Source organism: Staurois parvus, unplaced genomic scaffold, assembly GCF_062004578.1.
Source record: "Staurois parvus isolate SC_StPar_1 unplaced genomic scaffold, SC_StPar_1.0 ptg000213l, whole genome shotgun sequence".
Lineage (NCBI taxonomy): Eukaryota > Metazoa > Chordata > Amphibia > Anura > Ranidae > Staurois > Staurois parvus.
In genome coordinates, this window is record NW_028318009.1 from 2,777,969 (window position 1) to 2,803,387 (window position 25,419).

Genomic DNA, 25,419 nt, shown 5'->3' on the forward strand with positions numbered 1-25,419 from the left:
GAAAGGAATATTACAGTAAGCATTTGATACCACCTTCTGTTTTCCTGGTGCCAACATGGCGGTACATATGTGGAAGTAGGTGGGGGATGCTACCACAAGTATGCCGCCCTGGTTTGGCACCAGGAAAGGAATATTACAGTATTTGATACCACCTTCAGTTTTCCTGGTGCCAACATGGCGGTACATATGTGGAAGTAGGTGGGGGATGCTACCACAAGTATGCCGCCATGGTTTGGCGCCAGGAGAGGAAAATGACAGTAAGTGTTTGATACAACCTTCTGATTTCCTGGTGCCAACATGGCGGTACATATGTGGAAGTAGATGGGGATGCTACCACAAGTATGCCGCCATGGTTTGGCACCAGGAAAGGAATATTACAGTATTTGATACCACCTTCGGTTTTCCTGGTGCCAACATGGCGGTACATATGTGGAAGTATGTGGGGGATGCTACCACAAGTATGCCGCCCTGGTTTGGCACCAGGAAAGGAATATTACAGTATTTGATACCACCTTCAGTTTTCCTGGTGCCAACATGGCGGTACATATGTGGAAGTAGGTGGGGGATGCTACCACAAGTATGCCGCTATGGTTTGGCACCAGGAAAGGAATATAACAGTAAGCATTCAATACAATGTTCTGCTACATGTGCCGTGATCTTATACTTGCAAAAATTCAATGCAATGCAAAAGGAAAACAAGAATAACTTTCAGGAACCAATAAAAATTCTCATAAAATTATATTATTTCATATAGTATACACATAAAACACTTTACACAGAAGGAAAGTTTCAAAGAAACGCACAAAGGAAAGCCAAGAATAAATGTGCTTATCCTGCTTAAAAGTGTGTAACGTAATACAAGATGGATAATCCGGGTCTATCTTGTCTACATCAAAACAGGTTATACGTCACCGATAATAAAAAGTGAAGCGGACGCCGGCCAGGGGCTATAGGTCTCCCTGATGACGTCAAATGACAATCGGCTATGGGCCTGTGAAGAGTTCTGATAGAGAACGAGTCTAAAATTCGATTTATCAAATCAAAAATACAACTGTCCTTGTGTGATGACAACTACGCCTGGCTTCGCGGCACACAACGGTCCGTGGTTTTCCGATTTTCCAACAGAATTTTAATCTCCGCTTGTGTCGGTGTCCAAGTAAAAAACAAAAAATTAATTTCATAAAACCCTTACTGAACTAACACTGTGGAGAGGTGACGGATTCCGAGAAGTGCTTAAAAACAGTGGACATTTTCATGTGTCTATAATACAAAGGTGGCCGTCCTAAAGCCCGGCTGAATTCACAGAAACAGACATGCAGACACACACACACAGGCTATGTACTAACAACCTCCACTTTTCCTGGTCTTGCCTCCACTTTTCCTGGTCTTGCCTCCACTTTTCCTGGTCTTACCTCCACTTTTCCTGGGGTACAAGAGCCACCCACATCCTAGCAATGGATACAAGGCAGCAACTGCCGCCTGCATCCTAGAAACAAAAGACAGTGGCCAGGAATAGCTACCTGTGTCCTAGCAACAAAGGGCGCTAGATGGCAATAACCGCCTGTGCACTAGCAACCGACAGGCTGCATTAATGCTGTAGGTTATGTTTATACCCGGGTTGCTCTGTGAAGAGTGATCTGTAGTGGAATGCTTTTCAGAGTGGTACAGGTGTGGCTCTCAGGCATTCAACAGGCAATGCTGCTGCCTAATTATGCCTTTTTTTTTATGACAGCTGAGTGGGCTGTTAGAATGGTAATAACATGTTGCGACCTCAAGCCTAGCATTTGGCTTGCATTTGTGGAAAAGCATCATTCATGTGAATATTTTGTATTCAGTGGCAGTACTGCCTGCTGAATGCGGTGGAGGGGATAATTTTTGCACCCTGGTCTAGTTTCCTTTGCAGATTAAGGAGAGGGTGGTAAGAAAGGGGCTCAACAACCTACCTTTACCACCGCCCTCCCAACCGCAAATTAAGCCTAATACACCATTCACGTGAATATTTTGTATTCAGTGGCATTACTGCCTTTCTGAATGCAGTGGAGGGGATAATTTTTGCTCCATGGTCTAGTTTCCTTTGCAGATTAAGGAGGGGTGGTAAGAAAGGGGCTCAACAGCCTACCTTTACCATCACCCTCCCAACCACAAATTAAGCCAAACTAATACACCATTCATGTGAATATTTTGTATTCAGTGGCTGTACTGCCTTCTGAATGCGGTGGAGGGGATCATTTTTGCACCCTGGTCTAGTTTCCTTTGCAGATTAAGGAGAGGGTGGTAAGAAAGGGGCTCAACAGCCTACTTTTACCACCACCCTCCCAACCACTAAAACACCATTCACGTGAATATTTTGTATTCAGTGGCATTACTGCCTTTCTGAATGCAGTGGAGGGGATACTTTTTGCTCCCTGATCTAGTTTCCTTTGCAGATTAAGGAGAGGGTGGTAAGAAAGGGGCTCAACAGCCTACTTTTACCACCACCCTCCCAACCGCAAACTAAGCCTAACTAATCCACCATTCACGTGAATAATTTGTATTCAGTGGCATTACTGCTTTTCTGAATGCGGTGGAGGGGATAATGTTTGCACATGTACACCCTGGTCTAGTTTCCTTTGCAGATTAAGGAGGGGGTGGTAAGAAAGGGGTTCAACAGCCTATTTTTACCCCTCCCCCTTCCCTCCTAACTGCAAAATAAGCCTAACTAATACACAAAATTGACATGCATACAACATTTGCACCACTAAAACCTTGCTGCTTTGGTACGCCCATGTTCACGTAGCCTAAATATGCACCCCATTAGTTGACTGTCATGTAAATGATCAGGTTTAATGCCCCCCTCCCTTTTCCTGCAACGATGAGGGGTGTGGCCAATATTCAGCTCTTCCAGCACAGAGCACTGCAGTGTGAGGGTGGAAAAAAAAAAATCGCTTTCACTAAGAGAGAAGGTATTGTTAGGCATTTCCTAGTAAACATGATATGGCATTTCCTAGTAAACATCACAAATGATAACATGCAAGGGTTCAGGACTATAGAGGGATAAAAAGGTGTGAAACTTCAGTCGGGCTTCAAGGTTTCTAAAACCAGACTGGAAAAGACAGTTCCGGTAGTACGCCGCGACGGTGGCTGGCAAATTCCCAACAGATTTGGAAGTCGTAACTGAAAAACTTCACAGCAACCCATTTTGTATTTCTATGAAATAATGTGAAATAAGATGTTTTAACCTGCATCTTCATCAGGATTTTTGGCATCTTTCTGCAGGCCCAGGAAATGTTAGAGTCCATTATTTCCAGACCTTTTTTCCGCTGAGGAGCGAGACGATAAATCCGCTGGTAAGCCGAAGCGTTAAATTAATAAACGAATAAGCAGAATATGGCGGACATTTCATGTCTCACCTCCATAGTCATTTCAGCCCACCGCGGGTAGGGAGAATGCCTCAGGTAGAAGATATTTATAGGGGTCTTCTCTAGCGAACAATAGTTTCCTGTCCTGACATTTAAAAAAAAAAAAAAAAAAAAGGCACCTACTACAATTGTGATTATCCTATGCAAATCGTATCCCTGATTGAGCCTAAAATGATCGATTTTAGGGTCGTGTTAGAAAAATGAAATGTGTTCTGGAGGACAAGTATTGAGGTGTGCTTCGTGTTCCTGGGAGGAAGGTTTCGCAGAACATAAATTTGGTGGCACAACACGTGAGATTTAAAGCTGGTGAGGGCTGGAGAGCTTCGTGTTGACATCTCCTGAGATTCACAAGGAAGGCAATTTCGTGATGTCTTGTGCGTCTTCCTCCCAAGCTCTGGATATGAGGTCTTTTGTGGTTTTTTTTTTTTTTCCCCCACTCTTCTCACCACAAATGGTACGGTCAGTTCCTTTACACTAGCAAAGGTTGAGAATTGAGTAGCCTTCATGAAGAGAGGAGGGTGCTCAGTTTATAGGCATCTGGGTTTCATACAGTGTGCTAGAAACACCATTTTCTACTCCGCAAAAGACTGGAACATGTTGAGCTCGGAAAACTCTTCGCTGTTGTAGCTTGAGGTCTGGTCTCCAAGCATGGACAGCATGTCCTAGGAAGGAAAGAGAAACCCAACCTTGTAAAAATCGACAAGACTTCCTCTATAGCAGCCTTTCTCAACGCAGAGGAACCCTAGAAATAACTTTCTGGTCTCAGGGAACCCCTGCCAAAAATTACTACATCTGCAACGCTTGATGGTCAGAAGGAAGAATGATCCTTTTACCCTTTTCAGTGGTGTCAGTGGGAACTTATCTGAGAGGCAGAAATTGCTCATTTCTGAAGGAACCACTAGCAACCTCTGGAAGAACCTTGGTTGAGAAACCCAGTTCTAGGGTATCTGGAAATCACTGACCAGCATTTGGGTCTCATAAGCTGTACAGTGCCTTGAAAAAGTCTTCATACCCCTTGAAATTGTTTAGTTTGTCATGTTCCAACCAAAAACGTAAATGTATCTTTTTGGGATTTTATGTGATAGACCAACACAAAATGGCACATAATTGTGAAGTGGAAGCAAAATGATAAATGGTTTTTGAAATTTTTTTACAAGAGTTTGGCGTGCATTTGTATTCAGCCCCTTTACTCTGATACCCCTGACTAAAATCTAGTGGAACCAATTGTCTTCAGAAGTCACCTCATTTAGTAAATAGAGTCCACCTGTGTGTCATGTGATCTCAGTATAAATACAGCTGTTCTGTGAAGCCTTCAGAGGTTTGTTAGAGAACATTAGTGAACAAACAGCATCATGAAGGCCAAGAAACACACGAGACGGGCAAGGGATAAAGTTGTGGAGAAGTGTAAAGCAGGGTTAGGTTATAAAAAAATATCCCAAGCTTTGAACATCTCACGGAGCACTGTTCAATCCATCATCTGAAAATGTAAAGAGTATGGCGCAACTGCAAACCTACCAAGACATGGCCGTCCACCTAAACTGACAGGCCGGGCAAGGAGAGCATTAATCAGAGAAGCAGCCAAGAGGCCCATGAGAACTCTGGAGGAGCTGCAGAGATCCACAGCTCAGGTGGGAGAATATGTCCACAGGACAACTATTAGTCGTGCACTCCACAAATCTGGCCTTTATGGAAGAGTGGCAAGAAGAAAGCCATTGTTGAAAGAGCCACAAGAAGTCCTGTTTGCAGTTTGTGAGAAGCCATGTGGGGGACACAGCAAACATGGAAGAAGGTGTTCTGGTCAGATGAGACCAAAATTTAACTTTTTGGCCTAAAAACAAAACTCTATGTGTGATGGAAAACTAACACTGCACATCACCCTGAACACATCATCCCCATTGTGAAACATGGTGGTGGCAGCATCATGTGGTGGGGATGCTTTTCTTCAGCAGGGACAGGGAAGCTGGTCAGAGTTGATGGGAAGATGGATGGAGCCAAATACAGGGCAATCTTAGAAGAAAACCTGTAAGAGTCTGTAAAAGACGTGAGACCGGGGCAGAGGTTCCCCTTCCAGCAGGACAACGACCCAAAACATCCAGCCAGAGCTACAATGGAATGGTTCAGATAAAAACATCTTCATGTGTTAGAATGGCCCAGTCACAGTCCAGACCAAAATCCAATGGAGAATCTGTGGCAAGACTTGAGAATTGCTGTTCCCAGACACTCTCCATCCAATCTGACAGAGCTTGAGCGATTCTGCAAAGAAGAATAGGCAGAAATGTCCCTCTCTAGATGTGCAAAGCTGGTAGAGACTTCCCCAAAAAGACTTGCAGCTGGAATTGCAGCCAAAGGGGGTCCTACAAAGTATTGACTCCGGGGGGCTGAATACAAATGCCGCCACACTTTTCACAGATATGTAAAACATTTTAAAAACCATTTCTCATTTTCCTTCCACGTCACAATTATGTGCCACTTTGTGTTGGTCTATCACATCAAATAAAAAATAAATAAATAAATAAATGTATGTCTTTGATTGTAACATGACAAAACGTGGAAACTTTCAAGGGGTATGAAGACTTTTTCAAGCCACTGTATAAGGGAAAGTAAATAAGGTAGAACTTACAGGGAAAACTTCTGATTGGCTGGCTTGTGCCTGGACATGTGCGTCTGCGGTGTTTGGCCCATGGTGCTGACTCTGCCACTGAGGCCAAACTCCTACTGCATCGGCAGCCCGCGTCTGGAATGAAACCCGTGGCTGTCCCACTTCTGTAGCTGCAAAGACAAGGTAGGTTACACCATTAAAACACATTTAAGCTCTGAGACTGTAAGCTCTAAAGGCCCCCTGATTCCTCCTGTATTGAATTGTATTGTAACTGTACCGTCTGTCCTCAAAGGGTTAGCCTATATAAATCATGTATAGTAATAATAATAAGCTGACGTGTTCATAGATAAAGACATTAAAACAATAAACGATAAAAAGGGGTCAAAATCTTTACCAAGTAATTATAGACCTGTTAGTTTAACTTCTATAGTTGGGAAGATACTGGAGAGTTCAATAAAAAGACCACATAGATGAGTTCCTGCTGGAAAAAAATATTTTAAACAACAGACAGCATGGATTCATGAAAGACAGAAGTTGTCAAACAAATCTGATTCTTTTTATGAGGAGGTGAGCAAAACCTTGGACAGAGGGGTGGCGGTGGACGTGGTATACTTGGACAGAGGGGTGGCGGTGGACGTGGTATACTTGGACAGAGGGGTGGCGGTGAACGTGGTATACTTGGACAGAGGGGTGGCGGTGAACGTGGTATACTTGGACAGAGGGGTGGCGGTGGACGTGGTATACTTGGACAGAGGGGTGGCGGTGGACGTGGTATACTTGGACAGAGGGGTGGAGGTGGACGTGGTATACTTGGAAAGAGGGGTGGCGGTGGACGTGGTATACTTGGACAGAGGGGAGGCGGTGGACGTGGTATACTCGGACAGAGGGGTGGCGGTGGACGTGGTATACTCGGACAGAGGGGTGGTGGTGGACGTGGTATACTTGGACAGAGATGAGGCGGTGGACGTGGTATACTTGGACAGAGGGGAAGCGGATTGGACGTGGTATACTTGGGCAGTGGGGTGGCGGTGGACGTGGTATACTTGGACAGAGGGGTGGCGGTGGACGTGGTATACTTGGACAGAGGGGTGGCGGTGGACGTGGTATACTTGGACTTTGCAAAAGCGTTTGACACCGTTCCCCACACACGGCTAATGTGTAAGGTAAAGTCTATGGGCTTGGAAAAATCTGTATGTAAATGGATAGAAAACTGGCTAAAAGATCATATTCAGAGAGTAGTGGTTAATGATTCATACTCTGAATGGTCTAGGGGTGTCAGTGGTGTACCCCAAGGTTCAGTGTTGGGACCCTTACTTTTTAATATTTTTATAAACGATATAGGGTCTGGGATTAAAAATCTCATTTCAGTCTTTGCAGATGACACCAAGCTGTGCAGTGGAATAACGTCCTTACAGGATGTCTCCAATTTACAAGCCGACCTCAATGCTCTGTGTAATTGGGCAACTATGTGGCAAATGAGGTTTAATGTTGATAAATGTAAGGTAATGCTCTTGGGGGTTAAGAATATGCATGCATCATACATACTAGGGGGGTACAACTGGGGGAATCAATGGTGGAGAAGGATCTGGGGGGATATGATCTCCATGTATAATACATAAGGGGGGATATGATCTCCATGTATAATACATAAGGGGGATATGATCTCCATGTATAATACATAAGGGGGGATATGATCTCCATGTATAATACATAAGGGGGGATATGATCTCCATGTATAATACATAAGGGGGGATATGATCTCCATGTATAATACATAAGGGGGGATATGATCTCCATGTATAATACATAAGGGGGGATATGATCACCATGTATAATACATAAGGGGGATATGATCTCCATGTATAATACATAAGGGGGGATATGATCTCCATGTATAATACATAAGGGGGATATGATCTCCGTGTATAATACATAAGGGGGGGATATGATCAACATGTATAATACATAAGGGGGGATATGATCTCCATGTATAATACATAAGGGGGGGTATGATCTCCGTGTATAATACATAAGGGGGGGATATGATCACCGTGTATAATACATAAGGGGGGATATGATCACCGTGTATAATACATAAGGGGGGATATGATCACCATGTATAATACATAAGGGGGGATATGATCAACATGTATAATACATAAGGGGGGATATGATCTCCATGTATAATACATAAGGGGGGATATGATCTCCATGTATAATACATAAGGGGGGATATGATCTCCATGTATAATACATAAGGGGGGATATGATCTCCATGTATAATACATAAGGGGGGATATGATCTCCATGTATAATACATAAGGGGGGGTATGATCTCCATGTATAATACATAAGGGGGGATATGATCTCCATGTATAATACATAAGGGGGATATGATCTCCATGTATAATACATAAGGGGGGGTATGATCTCCATGTATAATACATAAGGGGGGATATGATCACCATGTATAATACATAAGGGGGGATATGATCAACATGTATAATACATAAGGGGGGATATGATCTCCATGTATAATACATAAGGGGGGATATGATCTCCATGTATAATACATAAGGGGGGATATGATCCCCATGTATAATACATAAGGGGGATATGATCTCCATGTATAATACATAAGGGGGGGGGATATGATCTCCATGTATAATACATAAGGGGGATATGATCTCCATGTATAATACATAAGGGGGGATATGATCTCCATGTATAATACATAAGGGGGGATATGATCTCCATGTATAATACATAAGGGGGATATGATCTCCATGTATAATACATAGGGGGGATATGATCTCCATGTATAATACATAAGGGGGGATATGATCTCCATGTATAATACATAAGGGGGGATATGATCTCCATGTATAATACATAAGGGGGGATATGATCTCCATGTATATATACATCAGTGGTTCATATAGTGAACTTGGTGTAGAGTTATTCACTCTGAGGTCATCACAGAGGACAAGGGGGCACTCTTTATGTCTGGAGGAAAAGAAATGTAATCTCCAAACACAGAAAGGTTTCTTCACAGTAAGAGCTGTGAAATGTGGAATAGACTCCCTCAAGAGTTGGTTGTGGCCAGTTCAGTGGATTGCTTCAAAAAAGTCCTGGATTCTTTCTTAGATACACAGAATATAACTGGATATAACATTTATAGGTAAAGTTGATCCAGGAAATATCCGATTGCCTCTCGGGGGATCAGGAAGGAATTTATTCCCTTGCAGGAGCAAATTGGATCGTGCTTTGCTGGGGGTTTTTTTGCCTTCCTCTGGATCAACTGTGGGTATAGGATTGTAACTTTTTTTTTTTTCTATGGTTGAACTGGATGGACTTTTCTCTTTTTTCAAAACAGGCTGTCCTGCCAAGTTGGCCGCTGAAGCTTAATGTTAATTAAGCTTCAGCGGCCAACTTGGCAGGACAGCCTGTTTTGGTGTAACAGCACACCTATAGGTAGCAGAAAGAGTCATGTACATAACCCACAGCACCCAATCAGATGCCATTTCTGTTAAAGGGTCAGTCCAACCAACACTGATTTGCTACTTAAGCCTCCTGAAACGGCCAAAACGGCACAAATCTTGCTACTTAAAGCTCTTGGGAACTTCAGCAGTGAGCTTTCCTTGACCACCTTGGAGGTGTGACCATCCCTACTGTGCCAATTCTGGGGCGCTCTCTATTATATAAAATAAAACAAAAAATTCATAATGGTTTCATCAAACAAGCAGACTTGATAAACCAAGAGCAAATACGACACCAGCAGAGTTTGATGGATACAAGAAATGTCTAAAGGGTGGCTTACCTACCCAGCAGCTGTTGGGAACTAAAGGAAAAATAAATCTCACTGGATGGAGTTCAACACTTAGTTCACCCCCTCCTGAGGATTTACCCCCCCCCCTTCCTGACCAGGCCATTCTTTTGAGATACAGCTCTGCATTAATTTAACTGACACTGCATGGTCATGCAACACTGCACCCAAATTAAATTTACGTCCTTTTATTTCTCACAAATAGAGCTTTCTTTCAGTGGTATTTGATCGCCTGTGCGGTTTTTATTTTTTGTGCTATAAACAAAAAAGACGACAATTTTGAGGAAAAAAAACAGTATTTTTTACTTTTTGCTATTAAACATGTCCAGTAAAAAAAAAGAAAAATCTGATTTTTCCATAAATTTAGGCTAAAATGTATTCTTCCATGTCTTTACTAAAATAAAAATCCCAATACGTGTAAATTAATTGGTTTACGTGAAAGTTATAGCGTTTACAAATGGAGGTATAGATACTGGAAATTTTTTTTCTATACTAGTAATGGTGGCAATCAGCGACTTATAGCGGGACTGCGGCGGGCATTCTGACACTGGAAGGGGAACTGACTTGGTGTCACTGATATCCCCAGTGACACCAATACATTGATCAGTGCTAATAAAAAGCACTGACACTGTACTAATGACACTGGGCAGGAAGGGGTTAACATCTGGGGTGATCAAAGGGTTAACTGCATGCTGGGAGTATTTTACTATGTGTGCGCTTTACTATATAAGCACGCTACTTTGTAGTGTTCTGCTATGCAGAGCAATACAAAGCAGTGTGCAGGAGCTGACAGGGGAGAGATCTGTATTGTTTACATACAGACCTCTCCCCTATCAGTGTTCCTTGGCGATCAACAGCTGTAGCCACCAGTGGCTGCATGGGTTGGGGAGGCGCTCGCGCCCCCTACACGGAAATACAAAATCACGTATATATACGTGATTTTGCGCAGCCCTGCCGCCCTGTAGCAGTATTTCTACTATACGGCGGATGGGAAGCGGATAAGTAAGTTAGTCATACAGGAGTACCAGTAACAAAAGGCTGTGTGTATCAAAGCAGGCACCACCAGAATATACCCCTAGTGGCATACAATTTCTCGGGAGCCCCCCAAATTCTTCAATTAAATATTACCTCTACCACTTCATAATACCACGTAGGTGCCTCTTGTTGGTCTCCATAATTGTGGAATGCCTCAGGTGTGCCTAAGAACTAACTTTCTAAAACCTAGGAAATGCACTTTGATTCCGAGAGTCCGCCGGGTGCGGTGCAGAGGATTGTTATGCTGCTAGCTGTATGTGAGATTGCCTAGTATAACCTACTTTTATACACAGCTTCATTTTATTTGTCTTCTATATGGGGAGTATACTTTAACCGCTTCCTGACCGCCATATAGCTGATATACTGCTACAGGACGGCACGGGTGCGCAAAACCATGTGTATATACATGATTATGCAGTATTGGGTAGGATGCGCGCGCCCTACCCGCGCTGCCGCTTGCGACTGTCAATCACTGGGTCCCGGCCGGTGATTAGTCACCAGCGCCCGGTGATTGCTGAACATCTCCAACGGGGAAAACTGTTTTGTTTACTAACTGTTCTCCTCCCTGTCAGCTTGGGCACACTGCTTTGGATGGCTGTGCACAGCTCAGCCATCCAAAGCAGTGTGCTTACAGTGAAGCACACAGACACAGCCTCCTAGTAAAACACTCCCAGCACACAGTTAACCCTTTGATCGCCACTTATGTTAACCCCTTCTTGCCCAGTGCCATTAGTACAGGGTCAGTGGCTGTTTTTTTTTTTAGCACTGACCACTGTATTGGTGTTACTGGGGATGTCAGTGACACCACGTCAGTTCCCCCCAGTGTCAGAATGCTCGCCGCAGTCCAGGTATACGTCGCTGAATGCTGCCATTACTAGTAAAAATAGAAAAAAAAGATTGCAGTATATATGCCACCATTTGTAAACACTATAACTTTCACGTAAACGAATTACTTTTTTTTTTAGCAAAGACATGGAGCAGAATACATTTTGGCGTAAATTTATGACAAAATTTGATTATTTTTACTGGACGTATTTAATAGCAAAAAGTCAAAAATACGCTTTTTTCTCAAAATTGTCTTTTTTTGTTTATAGCACAAAAAAAAACAACAAAAGCACACAGGCAATCAAATACCACCGAAAGAAAGCTCTAATAGTGGGGAAAAAAAGCACGTCAATTTCATTTGGGTGCAGCGTTGCATGACCGTGCAATTGTCAGTTAAAGTAACGCAGCGCCGTAAAGCAAAAAATAGCCTGGTCAGAAAGGGGGGGGAAATCCTCTGGAGGGCGAGGGGTTAAGTAATTGATACCAGACGGTCTTCCATTAGCCAAACCTTCAGGACAGTGGTAGGCTCTCTAGTAGATGTGACACACATTGGTCATTACAACACATACATACGGCTTTGCTGTAGGTTGGTCACGTCTTCCCGAAATTCAACATTCTGAGGTGCACTTACTCTTTTGACAGTCACCAGTCTGTGGATGTTATTGCTTTGCCATACACGGACTGTGGTGGAAGATCGACTGTTATGCAACAATTTCTCCCCAGTGTGCACCGTCTTTGGAGAGTGCGGTAGAGAACTGAAGTCAACTGCAGAGGGATATGGGATGCATGATAGGATGGTCCGACAGAGCCATGGCCTTACCAAAGCTGTTGGTCCTGTTGGCTAGGTTAGGATAGGCAGCTCCGGCTGGAGAGGATGTGGAACTCTGGGAGGACAACGGGCTGAAGTTGGTGGGTGTTGTCTGGAAGTTGCCCATACCGAATGGAGGAGATTGGGTCTTTCTAGTCTGTAGAGAGAAGAGCACAATGATCTCTCAATATTCTGTCTGCTATCATATCGGGTCAACACCACCTTGGCCAAAGACAGAAAATGATAACGGAAGCTGGGGAAGAAACGAGGGAATTTGATTGAAAATTATTAAATAATCCAAATTGATGGTCCCATTCATAAAAAGGACACAATCTATATCTGATATATATATATATATATATATTTACATACACATACATACATACATATATATATATATATATATCTATACATACATACATACATATATACACACACAGGTGTACCTCGGCCTACGAACGCCTCGGTTAACGTAATTTTCGGTTTACGAATGAAAATCCATTGAAAATAAATGCCTCGGTTTACGAATTGTTTTTGCAACACAAACGGATTAATTGGTTTTCAATGCATTTACAAAAAATTTTTTTAAATCATGTCCCTGTACAGTCTTTATGTCTTTAAAGTGCACTTTATAAAGCGTTTTGAACAGATGAGACTTTTTTTTTCTGACCTCCGGAGCGGATTAATTGGTTTTCAATGCATTAACAAATGTTTTTCGCAATACGATTTTATTAATTGGTTTTCAACGCATTTACAAATTAATTTAATCATGTCCCTGTACAGTATTTATGCCTTTAAAGTGCACTTTATAAAGAGTTTTGAACAGATAAGACTATTTTTTGACTTTTCTCTGACCTCCGAAACGGATTCATTGGTTTTCAATGCATTTATGAATTTTTTTTCGCAATAGGAGCGAATTAATTGGTTTTCAACGCATTTACAAATACATTTTTAATCATGTCCCTGTAAAGTATTTATGCCTTTAAAGTGCACTTTATAAAGTTTTTTGAACAGATAAAATACTTTTTTTACTTTTTTTTGACCCCCAGAACAGATTAATTGGTTCTCAATGCATTCCTATGGGAAACCGCAGTTCACTTTGCAAATTTTTCACAACACGAAAAGGCCAACAGAACACAGTACATTTTTAAACCGAGGTATGCCTATGTGTATATTATATATATATATATATATATATATATATATATATATATACACACACACACATTTTACAAACTGGATGCGTTTAATTTAGACTACCAATTCTAACCACTCAGTGCAGTCATGCGACAGACACCCTGCAAACCAAATGGAGAACCTGATGGAGTAAAGCCAACACAGATCTGCATTTAAAGTGAACCTGTCATTAAGTGTATGTGAGTAGCGGTCCTGCTTCCCCTCTCATTACTTGTTTTGCTGAATGCCTCTTCAATTTACCTTGGGAGTACCAATAGCATGGGGATACAAACTTTGTTGTTTGAAGGACTCACAAATCACCTACCATCTATTAATCCAAATTGGGAGCCTCTCTATAGGTCCCTGAGGATCCTGCATGGGGCAAGTCACTAGAATTCTGAATCTAAAGATTCCAGGAGTGCACACGAAGGATTGGGGGACTCAGAAGAGAACCAAAGCAGCATTAAACAGATCTGGAACTACGTCTAGGCACTCTGTTGTAGTGCGGTTACATGAATTCATCTCAGTTGAATATGTTTTACTACAGATGGAGCGTCTAAAAACTGGTACTATTACTACTAATGCTACTACTGGTACTGCTACTAATACTACTACTGGTGGTACTTCTACTACTAATGCTACTACTGGTACTACTACTAATACTACTACTGGTGGTACTTTACTACTAATGCTACTACTGGTACTACTACTAATACTACTACTGGTGGTACTTCTACTAATACTACTGGTACTACTACTGCTGTTGGTACTTCTAATACTACTACTACTATTGCTGGTACTGCTACTACTACTACTAATACTACTACTGGTACTACTACTGCTGGTACTTCTAATACTACTACTACTGCTGGTACTCATACTACTACAACTGCTGCTGGTACTTCTACTACTACTACTGGTACTACTACTAATACTACTGCTGCTGGTACTACTACTACTACTGGTACTACTACTGCTGCTGCTGGTACTTCTAATACTGCTGCTGGTACTTCTAATACTACTACTACTGCTTGTACTTCTACTAGTAATACTACTACGACTACTGGTACTACAACTGCTGCTGGTACTTCTACTAATACTACTGCTGGTACTGCTACTGGTACTACAACTGCTGCTGGTACTTCTACTAATACTACTGCTGGTACTGCTACTGGTACTACTACTGCTGCTGGTTCTTCTACTACTACTTCTACTACTAATACTGCTGCTGGTACTACTACTGCTGGTACTACTACTACTGCTGCTGCTGGTACTTCTAATACTACTGCTGCTGCTGGTACTACTACTGGAAACAGAAACAAAACCTCCTGTGCTCAGAGCCCCAGATCAGAATTCAGCGGGTTGCACCATATATAAAGTTCATCCGGTGGCAGATCATAGGCTGTGCAGCTCTAACACAAGGCTGGGGAAGCCCAATAACAGCTGTAACAAAGAGCTCTGAGGAAGAACTACTCTTCCATCGAAACGCATCAGCTTCATCCTGAGAGTCTCCCCTCTCGATGGGACCCGCACGTGTCTGCTATCCCAGTGCGCTGATGTTGGATTTTATATGCTTTTAATATTGCTACTTTTGTGAGTATACGTCTCAATTTAATAAATTCACCCTTTACTCACTGAGGTAATGTGCAAGGTGAGTGCGCTTTTGTTTTTGTTCTTTGTTACTACTACTACTAGTACTTATATAGCATCATCAATTTTTTAAGCAGCGCTGTACATACATATATTGTGCATTCACATCAGTCCCTAACCCTCAAGGGGCGTACAATCTAAGGTCCCTAACCCTCAAGGGGTGTACAATCTAAGGTCCCTAACCCTCAAGGGGCGTACAATCTAAGGTCCCTAACTCACATTCATACATACACATACTAGGGACAATTTAGACAGGATCCAATTCACCTACCAGCATGTCTTTGGAACGTGGGAGGAAACCAGAGTACCCGGAGGAAAACCACGCAGGCACAGGGAGAACATGCAAACTCCAGGCAGGTGGTGCCGTGGTTGGGATTCGAACCAAGAACCCGAGTACTGCCAGGCGGAAGTGCTAACCATTTAGCCACTGTGCTGCTCAGTCGCTGTATACAGTGACTGCCCCATCCATGGTGATTCCTGAACAGGAGGCATGGCTCACACGTCTCTGCTGTAGACTGAAGATTGTGAGGCTGCTCCATACATGTAATGTTACTTCTGCATTACTTACTCCTGACCCCTGCAATGTGTGTTACATAGGACTGATCTCTACACTACTTATTCCTGACCCCTGCAATGAGCGTACAATCTAAGGTCCCTAACCGTCAAGGGGTGTACAATCTAAGGTCCCTAACCCTCAAGGGGCGTATAATCTAAGGTCTCTAACTCCCATTCATACATACACATACTAGGGACAATTTAGACAGGATCCAATTAACCTACCAGCATGTCTTTGGAGTGTGGGAGGAAACCGGAGTACTCAGAGGAAACTCACGCAGGCACAGGGAGAACATGCAAACTCCAAGCAGGTGGTGCCGTGGTTGGGATTCGAACCAACGACCCGAGTACTGCCAGGCGGAAGTGCTAACCATTTTGCTGCTGTCATTGTGGCATAATGGAGAAAAAAAGCTGGGAAAACATTTTCACAAAAAAAAAGGGCAATTGCTAAAACATTAGCAGGAAGGAGTCAGGTCGCTGACCAAGCTGTATTACTTAACTGCGGCACGGAATGGGGAGGTCACCGACCTGACAGACCTGATCAGAAGAATGAACAGACTGGCATGTCTAGAGAGCAGTACCAAATACATGTGGGGGCTTTCCATACCTGAGAGGTGAAGGATGGCCTTGCGGCTGAGCTCCAGTTGGTGCCGGTGACTTGCGTTGGGCTTGTGTGCCGCGATATCTGAGCCAGGATCTGACCGGCAGAAACAGGCTGCTGGATTATGTTGGCTGGAGAGACCATTCCACTATTCCTACAATGACAAGGGACATAATACACATCTATGGACACCGACCCATAAACCAACAACCAGACTGCGGAAACCAGAACGGAAATGTCATTTCTGAACATTTTTTAATTACATTTTGTTCATTTATATCACAGCTAATGAAGAAAAATACTAACAAAGGTAAAAGTGACCGAGAGACCAAAATGGCAAACAAAATACTCAATGCTCTAAATTTATAGATTAGGATGTGCCCCATAAAACTCCATGCGTTTACCCCCTTATGCTGATTATTTGTTTGTTTTTACCCCTTTTCCACCCAGTTCCAGGATCCATTTAACACATGGAAAAAGAAGCAGCTTCAACTAGGTGCAGCATTCATTAAGGTGTTACTAAACCCCGGACCCTGCATTCACTACATCCGCTCTCCCCGGACCCCGCATTCACTACATCCGCTCACCCCGGACCCCGCATTCACTACATCCGCTCACCCCGAACCCGCATTCACTACATCCGCTCTCCCCAGACCCCGCATTCCCTACATCCGCTCTCCCGGACCCCGCATTCCCTACATCCGCTCTCCCGGACCCCGCATTCACTACATCCGCTCTCCCCGGACCCGCATTCCCTACATCCGCTCTCCCGGACCCCGCATTCCCTACATCCGCTCTCCCGGACCCCGCATTCGCTACATCCGCTCTCCCCGGACCCCGCGTTCGCTACATCCGCTCTCCCCGGACCCCGCGTTCGCTACATCCGCTCTCCCCGGACCCCGCGTTCGCTACATCCGCTCTCCCCGGACCCCGCGTTCGCTACATCCGCTCTCCCCGAACCCCGCGTTCGCTACATCCGCTCTCCCCGGACCCCGCACTCGCTACATCCGCTCTCCCCGGACCCCGCGTTCGCTACATCCGCTCTCCCCGGACCCCGCACTCGCTACATCCGCTCTCCCCGGACCCCGCACTCGCTACATCCGCTCTCCCCGGACCCCGCATTCGCTACATCCGCTCTCCCCGGACCCCGCATTCGCTACATCCGGTCTCCCCGGACCCCGCATTCGCTACATCCGGTCTCCCCGGACCCCGCATTCGCTACATCCGGTCTCCCCGGACCCCGCATTCGCTACATCCGGTCTCCCCGGACCCTGCATTCACAATATCTGGTCTCCCGGACCCTGCATTCACTATATCTGCTCTCCCCGGACCCTGCATTCACAATATCTGGTCTCCCCGGACCCTGCAATCACTATATCTGGTCTCCCCGGACCCTGCATTCACTATATCTGGTCTCCCCGGACCCTGCATTCACTATATCCGCTCTCCCCGGACCCTGCATTCACAATATCTGCTCTCCCCGGACCCTGCATTCACTATATCTGCTCTCCCACAGTACACAGAACATGGAAATGCAATTATTTTAGCAAATATAAACTGCTAAATACCTTTTCTCATCAGCAGTATATAGCAGTCTCATGCCTTCTATCAGTGTCCAGCAGAGCACTAGTTAAAGCTTGTAAGAGGAGTTATCATTTTGCTCTAGAAGGATGCAGAACCCTGACACTGTGTCTGGACAGTGTTGTTTGTCCCTATACTGATCACATGCACTCTCCCAAGAAAAAAAACCACACACCAAACTGAGCATGTGCAGAGTGACACCACACGATAGGTCTTATCAGGAGATAAGAGGGGGACACTGGAAGGGGAGGATCAGAGAAGTCAGGATCAAACAACCTTTTTACACAATGCAGAGGATTAACCCCTTAGGTTCCACAGTGAGTATAACAAGCATGCTTTACTGCATATGCAGACTGATTGTACTGTGGTGGGTTTAGTAACACTATAAACAATTTTTAGCATACAGGGAGGTGCCACGTGTTGGAAGCATGTGTAATGAATGCTGCACATAGATGGCGCACTTTTTTCTCCATGTGTTTTCTCCCTTCTAGCTCTTCTGAAGCTGCCAGCCGCTGATGCAAACACTCTTGGAATCACACGGTAGTAGACTGACATTTGGGTCACATGGACTTTCCCTTCGTTGGTTTTGTTTATACACTGACTCAGGGGCGGACTGACAGCTCATGTGGCCCCTGGGCAATAGGGGATCATGGGGCCCCTGTGTCCTTGCCCACACCCAAAAAAGCCTATAAAAAAAAGGTACCAGGGGCATTTCATGGGGCCCCCTTCTGACCCCGGGCCCTCGGGCAGTGCCCGAGTATTTGAATGGTCAGTCCGCCCCTGCTCTGACTATATATTATTGTTGTAATACCCACCCCAGCCTCTACCGAGCGCACCAAATACCCATCTGTCCTCATCCAGGATCTATGTTCACCATCATAACTCTTCCATTTGGTCACAACATACATTGCATCGTGGGCATCTGACAGCAGGCAGGACTTACCTGAAGTTATCCACGGGACGGGGGGCCGGGGTGAAAGTGCTGGCTTGCGGGAAAAGCTGCTGGTTGCCAGGGACCCCACTGGGGTTAAGTGCTTTGTTCTGGTCTGTAATGGGAAAGATCGCAGGTTTTACAAACGCAGCCAAATAAAACCAAGTTTTTCAGTTCTGCATAAAACCTTACAGGCTGAATCACTCCCTGACAATTCTCAGAGACTCCAGTGGCAGAAATGACCCTTTACCACCCAAAAAAGAAATATTTTTACCATTTTGTAAAGTGCTGCGCAAACGGTTGCCGCTGGGAAAGGCGTTTGTGCGGAGAATGTCTGCCTTTAACTGGTTTCATTTTTTGGTCTCTATTACTGGGGATGATGGTAAATTGAGCACTTCCATAAAATGTATGTACATAAATAATACAAAGAACACATACTGCCACGCTGCTCTGTGACCCACCTGAGTTGATGCCACTGTAGATTTCAGCAAACCTGGGATCTCTCTCCTGGCAGTAGAGAGAATCGGATTTCTCCAGGCTTTTGCTGTGATCAGAAACTGCTGTCGCTATTGGCTGCACTGGCGCCTGTTTGAGAAAATGAAAAGAGACGATTTAAACAGGAGGTTCAAAGTGACAAACACATAGAAGCTGCAGCAAGTCAGACAGAGTCTGTCTCATGTCTTGGATGAAGGACATTCGCCATTATTATTATTATTATACAGTATTTATAAAGCGCCAATAGTTCACTCAGCGCTGTACATTACAAAGGGGGACAGAACATGTGACAGAACAATACCAATACAATGCAAAACATGAGGGGATTGAGGGCCCTGCTCTTACAAGCTTACAATCTAGGAGGGAGGGGATGGTGGCACGGGAGGAGATAGCTGTGGGGGATGGAGTGGTAGGAAGAGTGGAGGAGGTCGGCAAGTTAGCAGGGGGTGGGGTAGGCTTCCCTGAAGAGATGGGTTTTCAGGGTGCGCCTAAAGGAGAGGAGAGTAGGTGATAATCTGATGGGTTGGGGCAGGGAGTTCCAAAGGATGGGTGACACCCTGGAGAAGTCCTGGAGGCGGGCATGGGAGGAGGAGACCAGGGAACTAGAGAGAAGGAGGTCTTGTGAGGAGCGGAGTGTGCGTGCTGGGTGGTACTTGGATATTAGGTCGGTGATGTAGTTCGGGGCAGTATGGTGGACAGCTTTGTACGTCAGTGTTAGGATTTTGAATTTGATCCGTTGCGCAATCGGAAACCAGTGGAGGGATTGGCAGAGGGGGGTGGCGGAAACGGAGCGGTTGGAAAGGTGAATGAGTCTGGCAGCCGTATTCAGGATCAACTGAAGCGGGGATAGCCTGTGGCGAGGCAGGCCAGTGAGGAGGGAGTTGCAGTAGTCGAGTCGTGATATGATGAGGGAGTGGATGAGCTGTTTAGTGGTTTCTGGGGATAGGAACGTGCGGATTTTGGCGATGTTGCGGAGGTGGAGTCTGCACGAGCTTGTTAAAGATTGGACTTGGGGCTGGAAGGATAGGTTGGAGTCCAGAATGACACCAAGTACTCTGGCCTGCAGGGCGGGTTTGATGGTGGCGTTGTTGGATGTGATGGAGAAGTCAGTGGGGGGTGGGGTCCGGGCTGGGGGGAAGACAAGAAACTCGGTTTTGGAGAGGTTCAGTTTAAGGAAGTGGAGCGACATCCAATCTGATATGTCGCTTAGTAGGTGTGTGATTCGGGCGGAGACCGAGGGGGTGAGGTGCCACATGCAACGCTGCACACAAATAAATTTACGTCCTTTTTTTCCCATGAATACAGCTTTCTTTCTGTGGTATTTGATCGCCTGTGCGGTTTTTATTTTTTGACCGACAATTTTGAGAAAAAAAAAATATATATATTTTTTACTTTTTGCTATTAAACATGTCCAAACAATAAATACAAAAAAATCTAATTTCGTCATAAATTTAGGGCAAAATGTATTCTGTGACATCTTTGCTAAAAAAAAAAATCTCAATACGTGTAAATTAATTGGTGTATGTGAAAGTTATATAATTTACAAATGGCGGTCAGGGGCGGACTGACAACTCATGGGGCCCCCGGGCAATAGGGGATCAAGGGGCCCCTGTGTCCTTGCCCAAACTCAAAAAAGCCTAAGAAAAAGGTACCAGGGGCATCTCATGGGGCCCCCTACTGACCCCGGGCAGTGCCTGAGTTTCCAAATGGTCAGTCCGCCCCTGATGGCGGTATATATACTGGGATATATATATATTTTTTTTATACTAGTAATGGTGGCGATCGGCGACTTATAGCGGGACTGCGCGGGCATTCTGACACTGAGGGGGGAACGGATTTGGTGTCACTGACATCCAAGAAGAGGAGAACCAGGGTTGCTCTGTGCAAAACCACAGCACAGAGCAGGTAAGGGTTTCCTGGAGCTGCTTTGCAGGTATTTATTCCTCCCTATCAGTGAAGATTAAATCCCATCAATGAAACAAACATACATACTTCAATATATATATATATATATATATATATATATATATATATATATATAGCACATTGCAATCAGGCTGTCAGTAGGATTGGCGATACGTAGAATGGCTCACCTGTGTGTGATTGTATGAGCCCAGATTATCTCTGCTGCTTACATCCAGTTCAGCTTGCGGCGGAGGCTGCTGCCTGTGCAGACAAAGAACAACAAATATTATATATATATATATATTATATAAACATAATAAATCTTCAGATAATGACATTGTGTGTAACCACTGTCTGACGCTAATACAATGTGAACAACATTGGAGTGTTATCTACGTCATGCAATAGGACAATCCAATTAACCACCTCCAGTCTGGACACTTTCACCCCCTTCCTGCTCAGGCCAGTTTTCAGCTTTCAGTGCTGTCACACTTTGAATGAAAATTGCGCAGTCATGCCTGCACCCAAACTAATTTTTTGCATTTTTTTTTTTTTTAGACAGATAAAACTTTCTTTTCGTGGTATTTAATCATCACTGGGATTTAAATTTTTTTTGCTATACAAATGAAAAAAGACCAACAATTTTGAAAAAAAAGTGTCTTTCTTATAAAAGTTTGCAAATAAATAATTTTTCTTCAGAAATCTTGGCCGAAATGTACTCAGCTGTTTAAAAAAAAAAAAAATAACCCACATTTCAGTTTATATAAAACAAAATATATAATTTTTTTTAAATTTGTTTCCTTTTTTTTTTTAATATTATTGTTTTGGGTTATTTTTTTTACATACTGTCACCCTAGCAGTGCAGTGTCACCATAGTGACACTTTACAACTTGTAGGGGGCAATAGAAGATTTTTTTTTACACGGATTGCTTTTACACCCATAAAGGCTGTAAAAGCAATTATTTCTCCTTCTCTCTGACTGCATGCCTGCAGCCATTGAGAAATACTGAGTGATCTGTGATTGGTCACAGCTTGTCACATGGTACAAGGCTGTTGTCCATAGCCTTGTACCATGTGATCTCTGTGATCATTCACAGAATTCACTAGAGGTAAGCAATGATGTCAGGAAGTGACATCTTGTTTACTACTGTTCATGTGATCACTAACACTGTTCAACAGGTAAAAAGTTTTGGGCATAAAATTAGCTAATCTTACATAATTTTGGGGTGCTGAAAATGAAAATGACCCTAAAAAATGTTGATTGGCTCTAGTTTCCATGATATATTTACCCATCTAATGACGTAAGCCATTCAAAATTATGATGCAACTTCAGCTGCATATTGCGCAATTGATACTGGTGACCAATAGAAAATTGCATGTATACTGAGATGATGCAATATTAGCCTTTAATTGCATCACTTCACTGCATAAAAGCTGCAGTATCTGTAGCTGATTGTAGTTGGACAGCGTCTTTACATTTCGTTTTATGCTTATATAGGCTACTCAGTAATGCCTCGAACTTGTGTGAATAAAGCAGATAATTTCTGCTATATCTGCGGTGAAATAACTTTTATCTCACAAAAAAGGAGGATAACAGGAATGATTAAGAAAGCCTACAACTTGTATTTTGGCTGCAAGATAGGAGACCAGGACAAGAGCTGGGCACCACATATATGCTGCAATTCTTGTGGGACGGCACTGGAGCAATGGTTGAATGGAAAAAAGGCATCTATGCCTTTCGCTGTGCCAATGATTTGGAGAGAGCCAACAGATCATGTTAGTAATTGTTACTTTTGTATGGTGCCTCCAATTGTAAAAGGGCTAAACAAGAAGGAAAAGTTATCTGTGCACCAAATATCCAAATATTCCATCGGCAATACGTCCAGTTCCTCATGGAGAGGGGCTACCAATTCCTAAAGCACCAGAATCCTTCGTGGTTGAGTCAAGTGAGGAAGAACCTGAAGCGTGTAGTCACGTGCAGTTGTAAGAGATAGCCCTTTCCTCGAATACAAGAGAAAAGCCAAGAGAAGAAAACCGACACAAACTGAAGACAAAACTAGTGAGAATCCTAAGTATTAAAATGATTCAACTTAGCTTATGGCTATAATTTTTCTTGGTAATCCTATGCAATATATTATGCCATTTAGGCTTTGTTATGTAGTCAATATCACTTGCTTTATATTTGTGGAAAGACATCTATCTATATAATTATTGTGCATTATGTAGTCATTACGCCTATAGTAGAAAACTTTCCGTTTACAGAAAAACTAGAGCCAATTGACAAATTTCATTGTTATATTTGAACTCAGAATGTGAAATTCATTAAGAAATGGATCCTTTTGTTTCCAAAACTGGCAAAAAATAAAAATTTGTTGAACAGTGTAATTGGCCAATTACAAGAATTGGGACCTCACACAGTGGTCCTGTACATTGATCTGTGTTCCGTTGTGGACACAGTGGGCACAGATTGCGGCGAGTGCACACAGGCAATGGATGCAGGGGGACATTTAGAAACGCCCCCCCGCATCGGCAACGCTCCCGTCCTTCTCACACCAATAAACGGACATTGCCGATGGACATTGTCTGCGGAGGTAATAAAGGCCTCCAATAACTTGCTGTACAGAGACAGGAAGCATGCCTGTCCCTGTACACAGTGTAGCATATTTACCACTGCTACCCTCCCTGTCACTGGTTGTTAAGTACACCATCTGCTTCACAGCCTACAGCCTCCTTACAACCAGCGATGCTGCTTTGGGCAGAGCATGAAGGGGAAGCTGACACATCAGTTTCCCATCAGGCCTTGTAACTGACAGCAGGCAGACTCTATAGCCAATAGCAGGCTCTCTCAATTGGCTAAAGATCTGCCCACTGCCGATCATAAGGGGAGTGGACCTGATGGGGAACTAGTGTCTGTAAATCCCCATCAGGCGCTGCCCACGCAGGTACAAAACTCCTCCCTGCTGTGCTGGCTGACAGTTGCAGTGCCGGGAAGGAAGCACAGTTGCATTGAGGGTAGAATGTCTGTATGGACACTCCGGCTTCAGTGCACCTCCACACTTGGTGCAAACCCTGTACCCGGTGATCGCCGAGTATCTCCGACGGGGGAGAGACCTGTGTATAAACAACACAGATCTCTCATGTCAGCTCCCGCACACTACTTTGTATGCCTCTGCATAGCAGAGACATACAAAGCAGTGTGCTTACAGTAAAGCACACAGCGCACATAGCAAGCACATGCTGCTGTGTACTTCTCTGCACAGCAGAGAGGTACAAAGCAGCATGTTTCTCTAGTAAAACACATACAGCACAAAAACAACACACAGTTAACGCTTTGATCGCCCCAGATGTTAACCTCTTCCTACCCAGTGCCATTAGTACAGTGTCAGTGCTTTTTATTAGCACGGATCATTGTATTGGTGTCACTGGGGATGTCAGTGACACCAAGTCAGTTCCCACCCAGTGTCAGAAAGCTCGCCGCAGTCCCGCTATAAGTTGCTGATTGCCGCCATTACTAGTAAGTAAATAAACATTCCAGTATATATACCGCCATTTGTAGATGCTATAACTTTCACGTAAACCAATTAATTTTCACGCATTGGGATTTTTTTTTTGCAAAGACATTGAGCAGAATACATTTTGGCCTAAATTTATGAAGAAATTCGATTTTTTTAATATTTTACTGAACATATTTAACCATTTCCATACCGGGCAATTTTACACCTTCCTGCCCAGGCTATTTTTCACGTTTCAGCGCTCTCACACTTTGAATGACAATTGCGCGGTCATGCAACCTTGTACCCAAACTAAAATTTTTATCATTTTCTTCACACAACTAGAGCTTTCTTTTGGTGGTATTTAATCACCGCTGGGGTCTTTATTTTTTGCTAAATTAACAAAAAAAGACCAAAAATTTTGAAAAAAAAACAAGTTTTTCTTTGTTTCTGTTATAAAAGTTTGCAAATAAATAATTGTTCTTCATAAATTTAGGCCGAGATTTATTCTGCTACATGTCTTTGGTGAAAATAACCCAAATT

The 25,419-nt window shown here is 43.7% G+C and overlaps 1 protein-coding gene across 3 annotated transcripts in view; it reads right to left on the reverse strand.

The window, feature by feature from the left end:
- Positions 1-721: 721 nt before the first annotated feature.
- ARNT (aryl hydrocarbon receptor nuclear translocator) overlaps positions 722-25,419 on the reverse strand; it is a 125,676-nt gene continuing 100,978 nt past the window's right edge. For all 3 annotated transcript variants that reach the window (XM_089678969.1, XM_089678968.1, XM_089678967.1), the window contains 7 exons: positions 21,574-21,646; positions 19,447-19,570; positions 18,998-19,100; positions 16,480-16,627; positions 12,504-12,648; positions 6,019-6,167; positions 722-4,060 (listed from right to left, as the gene is read on the reverse strand). In XM_089678969.1, the coding sequence (XP_089535095.1) occupies positions 3,971-4,060; positions 6,019-6,167; positions 12,504-12,648; positions 16,480-16,627; positions 18,998-19,100; positions 19,447-19,570; positions 21,574-21,646 (832 nt within the window). In that variant the 3' untranslated portion in view covers positions 722-3,970. The remainder of the gene's footprint in view (positions 4,061-6,018; positions 6,168-12,503; positions 12,649-16,479; positions 16,628-18,997; positions 19,101-19,446; positions 19,571-21,573; positions 21,647-25,419) is intronic.